This window comes from Molossus molossus, unplaced genomic scaffold (assembly GCF_014108415.1).
Source record: "Molossus molossus isolate mMolMol1 unplaced genomic scaffold, mMolMol1.p scaffold_m16_p_12, whole genome shotgun sequence".
NCBI classification, from domain to species: domain Eukaryota; kingdom Metazoa; phylum Chordata; class Mammalia; order Chiroptera; family Molossidae; genus Molossus; species Molossus molossus.
In genome coordinates, this window is record NW_023425347.1 from 64,196,474 (window position 1) to 64,203,044 (window position 6,571).

General features: G+C 39.5%; 1 protein-coding gene across 5 annotated transcripts in view; it reads left to right on the forward strand.

The window, feature by feature from the left end:
• Positions 1-5,966, forward strand: part of HSPB11 (heat shock protein family B (small) member 11) — a 31,448-nt gene extending 25,482 nt beyond the window's left edge. For 4 of the 5 annotated variants that reach the window (XM_036257070.1, XM_036257064.1, XM_036257065.1 and 1 more), the window contains one exon: positions 1,401-1,611. In XM_036257070.1, the coding sequence (XP_036112963.1) occupies positions 1,401-1,514 (114 nt within the window). In that variant the 3' untranslated portion in view covers positions 1,515-1,611. Of the gene's footprint in view, positions 1-1,400; positions 1,612-5,904 lie in introns of those variants that run through there. The other variant, XM_036257068.1, reaches the window with a different exon arrangement.
• The last annotated feature ends 605 nt before the right edge of the window (positions 5,967-6,571 follow it).

The following is a 6,571-nucleotide window of genomic DNA, read 5'->3' on the forward strand; positions in this document are numbered from 1 at the left end:
CCTGGGTTGCAGGTTCAATCCCTGGCCCTGGGAGTCAACCAATCCATGTGTCTCTCTCACATTGATGTTTCTTTGTCTCTCCCTCCGTCCTTCTCTCTTGGTCTTCACTCTATCTAAAAATCAATGGAAAAAATACCATCTGGTGAGAATTAAACCCCCCAAAAAACCTTAAGATGTTTTTGAACCCTGTTAATTCTCTTCTCTACCACCCAAATGTACCCAGGGACTGGGAAGGCAAGTTGAGGGGATTGAAAATGATTAGACTGAATTTTATCTTCCTATTTTTATCCATTTTTACCAACAGGTTATGATTAGTAAGTCTCTGCTGAATATTTTGTTTCAGTACTTGCTAAGGATCAGGGAGGCTCACATCATTTTAGAACATTTAGAAAATAATAAGGGGGCATGGAAGGCTGAAAATCACTCATAATTTTATCACCCTGTCACAACAGCTTTTTCTATACCTACTTTCTTTTAGTTGTCGACCATATGCATCACATATAGTTAAAATAGTAATGTATGGACAATTTTGTATCATTTCAAGAATTAATATTATATACAAGCTTCATAATTATAAGTTTAAGATTAAACATATGCAAACAGGCAAATGCTAACTAATTTTCTCTCTCTGTCATTATAAGTAATACTACAAAGGGACATCTTATGTATGTTCCCACTACCACGATCTTCACCTTTTAAATTATTTTCTAAGACTAAATTTCAGGGAATGGAATTACTGAGTTGAAGGATATAGACATATTTATAGTTTTTTACATATTGCCAAATTGCTTTCCAGAGAAATTATATAAATGTGAAAGTATAGTAATGTTTTAGGATAATATATTCTGAGGCATTGTTAACAAAAAGAAATCTTTTATCATGAAAAATACTTTAGAAAGACACTTTGAAAAAATTGATCAGAAAGTGTACAGTTGTAAACAAGGCTAATATTTGGCTAATTTACACTAGAACGACTGTATTTTTTTTTTTATTCTTACCGGAGGACATTTTTCCTTTTTTGGTTTAGATAGAGCTACAGGGAGAGAGAGGAAGACAGAGAGAGAGAAACATAGATGTGAAAGGGACACATCGAGTGGCTGCCACCCGCATGACCAACCATGGCTAGGGACAAACTGCAACCAAGGTATACGCCCTTAGCAGGAACCGAACCCAGGTCTCTCTGGACCGCAGGCTGACACTCTAACCGCTGAGCCAAAGTGCCAGGGCAAACAACTGCATTGTTATATGTCGCTGGCTTCTCTTCTGAATATTATCTTATATATTGTTATATATTTATACTATTACCCTTGCATCAAATCCTTTTTCTTTTTTTTTTTGCTAACTGCTTAACAGTTAACTAGAATTGCTAAGAGTATTAATATTGATTTTTTCCCCTACAGGCACATGATGGCCACGCCACTTATTTGAGATTCATTATTACATCAGCCTTTGACCATTTTGCATCTGTGTATAGCATTTCTGCAGAGGGAATAGCAATCTCAAATCTTTCTTAATAATTATAAGAAAATGCTTTTGTATGATTTTTTAAACAATATATTTATTTAAAAATAAAGTTGTCATTGATATACTTTATTAAAGGGATTTATATCAGTCTGTTTCCGTTTTTATTTGTCTTCTGCACAAAGGAATTTGGTATCATCAGTCAGCAGTGATGGCCACTAATGGAGGATATAAGGAAGCTCTTGCTTCAATATATAGCTTAATCAAGAAAATGACTGTACATGAAAACTTAACTGATAATACATTGTGTCCCCATAGCACATAACATGGTGCCCTTCAGATCTCAATGCATTAATTTTTAAATTGATTCATTGATTGATGCGAAGGGTTAAGTGAGCAATATAGATAGTAAACAATGTATGAGTTCAGAAAAGAGAAAGTACTTATTGGAAGGTTTTATTGAGGTCATGGAACTTGAGCTGGGCCCTGTAAGACACATCATTTTATTCTTTTAATTTTATTTGGTCTTGATTTGGAAACCTCAGAGAACAGTTAGGAAACACATAATCTTACTTTACAGAGACAACCATTATTGATACTATTTGACTTTTTTAAAGTATTTTGGGTGACAAAGGAACAGGATGGGAAAGATTGGGGGGAAGTTATACTTTATTATATAGGTTGGCTTTATAAACATAAATAACTAATGTAGCCAAAAACTAAAATAAACATTGAAAACAAATAGAAATGAACCTAATTTTATTACAAGTTGATATACACACAGGAAAGAAATGAAGTGAAAACATATTTTTGTCTGTGTAGTCTATTAGTTTCTTAGGGTTGCTGTAATCAAGTTTCACAAACCTGGTGGCTTAAGCAATAGAAATTTATTCTGTCACAGTTCTAAAGACTAGAAATCAGAAATCAAGATATTGGTGGGATTTGTTACTACCTTTCTCTTAGCTTCTTGTATTGCTAGCAATCTTTGGCATTCCTTGGCTTATGGCACCGTAGATCCGATCTCTGTCTCTGTCATCACATGGCATTCTCTCTGTGTATCTTCATGTCATCTTTCCCCTGTGCATATCCATTTCTGTGTGCCTTTTTATCTTTTTATAAGGATACCAATCATATTGAATTAAGAGCCCACCCTACTCCAGAATGACCTCATCTTAAATAATTACATCTGCAATGACTCTTTTTCCAAGTAAGGTCACATTCACAGGATGTGGGGGATAGGACTTGAACATATCTTTTTGGAAAGACAATTGTACCCACAGCATAGTCTTAATGAAATATATTTGTGATAGTTAATTTTATGTGTCATATTAACTGGACCATAGTGCTGTGATATTTGCTCAAACATTATTCTGGATGTTTCTTTGTGGGTGTTTTTTGGATGAGATTAACATTTAAATGGGAGGGCTTTGAGTAAAGCAGATTGCCCTCTGTAATGTGGATGGGCCTCATCCAATCAGTTGAAGACCTTAATAGAGCAAAGACTGCCCCTCCACCCCCCCCACCCCCCCGCAAGAAGGAATTCTGCCACTAGATGGCCTTCAGACTTGTACTGCAACATCAGCTCTTCAGCTCTGCTTGGGCCTCCAAGTCAGGGTCATGAAAAATGTTAATTCATTAAGGAACGGGGTCTGCTCTAGCTCCAAAGAGATGCAAGAGCTCCAGTGACCACATACCATGTGTATTTCTTATTTGGTTGCTGATTTGGGCAAACCAACTGAAAAGAGACATTTTTAAGAAATGGAAAATCGCCCTGGCCGGTTTGGCTCAGCGGTTAGAGCGTCCGCCTGCGGTCCGGAGAGACCTGGGTTCGGTTCCCGCTAAGGGCATATACCTCGGTTGCAGTTTGTCCCCGGCCCTGGTTGGTCGTGTGGGTGGCAGCCACTCGATGTGTCCCTCTCTCTCTCTTCCTTTCTCTCCTTCCCACTCTGTCTGTACAAAAAATGGAAAAGTGTCCTCGGATGAGGATTAAAAAAAAAAAAAAAAGAAATGGAAATCTACTTATGGACTGAGTGTTATTGTTCACTTTTTTAGGTGTGCTACAGGCATTAACCTTATGCAAGAAAATGCCCTTATTTTTCAGAGATGCACATAGAATTATGTAAGGGTGAAAGGACATGATATCTGGGATTTGCTTTAAAATACTTAAGCAGATATTTTGTTAAAGGAAAAAGTTAGTTGAAGCAAATATGGCAACAAATTGTTGAATCTGAGTGATAGATATATGGGACTTTGTTGTACTAGTCTGTCTACTGTTATGTATGCTTGAAAATCTTCATAATAGAAAAATAAAAATAAATAATGTTGCTAAGAACATCTTTGTGCACAAATCTTTGTCAGCCTCTCAGATGATTTCTGTAGAAGAGATTTCCAGAAAGGAATTAGTCAAAGTTAGAAACAATTTTAAGGCTCTCAATACTTCCTGATAAATTGCTTACCAAGATTTGTTGCACAAGTTTACTCTTGGAAAGGTAGCTTTTAGATAAATGGAGGAGAGTAGAAAAGGTATTCCAATAACATTGGTGTAATAAAATGTAAAGGTAAGTACTTTTTCATAACATACATTTGGGAATGATAAATATATAAATTGGACTCAAGCAAAGAATAGATTAAAACTACACATTTCAGCCAGATCACAAAAAGCCTTTAGTGCTTTCAGATATTTTTCTGTAACACTGGAGCCATTTAAGGTTTTTTTCGAAGGAAGGTGACTTAGACCAATTGTGGTCATGTTAAATACGTTGAAATGCTGGGGCTTTTATTTTTGCCAGTCCCTAGATCTCAGAAAGCAAGTCAGTTCTCAGCTTCCTCCTTCACCAAATCCTGATTTCAGTCCTTGGTGAGTATGCTTCCCAGTTAGAGGTTGTAACTATTGGAAGATAAAAAACTTTTTATAATTTTTTATTGTCAACAGTGACTTTTGAGAAAGAGGATGGAGTAAAACTCCATTCACTCCACTATCTTTAACCAAAAGTATTACATACATATATGATTTATATCCCATTATAAATGACTTGCTTTCTCAGATCTAGGGGTTTTATCTTAAACATGTCAGTTATGAAAGGCATATTCTATAATCTCTTGATTAGACTGACACAATCTCCATCTGCAGTGGCTTCAGGAGAATGGAGAATGTCCCTGTAGTGCTCAGGTTAAAACTCAAAAGTGCGAGATGGATCTGAAGGGGAAACCAGGCAGTATACACCAGAGGAGACCGCTGGCGGTGAAGCATGGTGAAGGAAAGTGTCTTACACAGCTCGGGCTGTCATAACAAAAGACCATGGGCTTAAACAACAGACATTTATTTTCTCATAGTTATGGAGGCTGAAAGTTCAAGATGAGCCTTCCAGCAGGGTTGGTTTCTAGTGAGACCTCTTCCTGGCTCGGAGGTAGCCAGCCACAGTCTCGCTGTGTACTAACATGGCCTCTTCTTTGTGCCTATGCAGTGGGAGAGGAAGAGAGAGGGTGTGCTCTCTAGTCTCTTCTTAAAAGGATACCAATCCTATCATATTGGGGGCCTACCCTTCTGATCTCATTTAAGCTTAATTACCTCCTTATAGGTCCTATCTCCAAATACAGTCACATTGGGTGCTTAGATGAATTGGGGGGTCACACAATTCAGTCCATAGCAGGTGGGGAGAAGGCAGCCAAAGCAGAGAGTGAGACTGAAGGGGAATTCTAGGACCCCCCCATTGCACATGAACTTAATAAGAATCTAGTCAAGACAACTAACCTAAAGTGAAAGTTACAGATTGCCCCAGCTTACTTATCCTTCTACACTATGTTTCAGTAGATAACAAGCCCATTAAAGAAGAGTAATCAGGAAAGACCTAGAAGGGGACTGCTGTAGGTCGGGTTCTCTAGAAACAGAGCTTGACACAGATTCTTTAAGAGTGTTCTGTTGCCCTGGCCGGTTTGGCTCAGCGGTTAGAGCATCGGCCTGCGGTCCGGAGAGACCCGGGTTCGGTTCCCGCTAGGGGCGCGTACCTCGGTTGCAGTTTGTCCCCTGCCCTGGTCGGTTGTGTGGGTGGCAGCCACTCGATGTGTTCCTTTCACATCGATGTTTCTCTCTCTATCTCTCTTCCTCTCTCTCCCTCCCACTCTACCTGAACAAAAAATGGAAAAATGTCCTCGGGTGAGGATAAAAAAAAAAAAAAAAGAGTGATTCTGTTGAGTGCTTTCAGAAAGCAGGATCGGGCAGTAGACGGTTAACTAGAGATACGGCTTCAGCTGAAGTCTAGTCTCAGCTTGACCCCATAGGGAGTTCTGGAGCATGAGTGGCACCAGAGAGGTATACTCCCTGACCTGAGGCAAGGGACCAAGCCTCTCTACTATCCAAATCCACCAATCACTGGCCATGGGTCACCCTCAGAGGAACATAACCTTTCAGGCATTTCTGGGTAACATACCTCCTGTCATTTACAGCAATACTCGGGAGAAAGGGCCTCTGTGAGCCATTAGGATCCAATATCACAGGAGCTGGCAGGTGGGTACATTGACTTGGTAAAAGGGATCTGGGCAGAACACCAACATCCATGATAGCAGTGGTTCTCAAAGTGTGGTGTCTGGAATAGCAGCATCAGCCACATCTGAGAACTTGTTAGAAATGCAAATTCCCTAGGCCAACCCCAGATCTACTGAATCAGAAACTCTGAGTGGGACCCATGAATCTGAGTTTTTACAAGCTTTCCAGGTGATTTTGATGCATGCCAAAGTTTGAGACTCTGTACTATGGGGAATTATGACTGGAAACTCGATGGAGGAAGAAAACAAAAATAAGGCAGCTGTAGAACATATGTTGCAAGAGAAATTACACCAAGAAGAACATATCAAGAATTGAGAGTCATAGACCAGGCTGGTTTGGCTCAGCGGTTAGCGTGTCGGCCTGCGGTCCAGAGAGACCCAGGTTTGGTTCCCGCTAAGGGCATGTACCTCGGTTGCAGTTTGTCCCCGGCCCTGGTTGGGATTGTGCGGGAGGCAGCCATTTGATGTGTCCCTTTCACATCGATGTTTTTCTCTCTCCCTCCCACTCTATCTGAACAAAAATGGAAAAATGTCCTCGGGTGAGGATAAAAAAAAATTGAGAGTCATA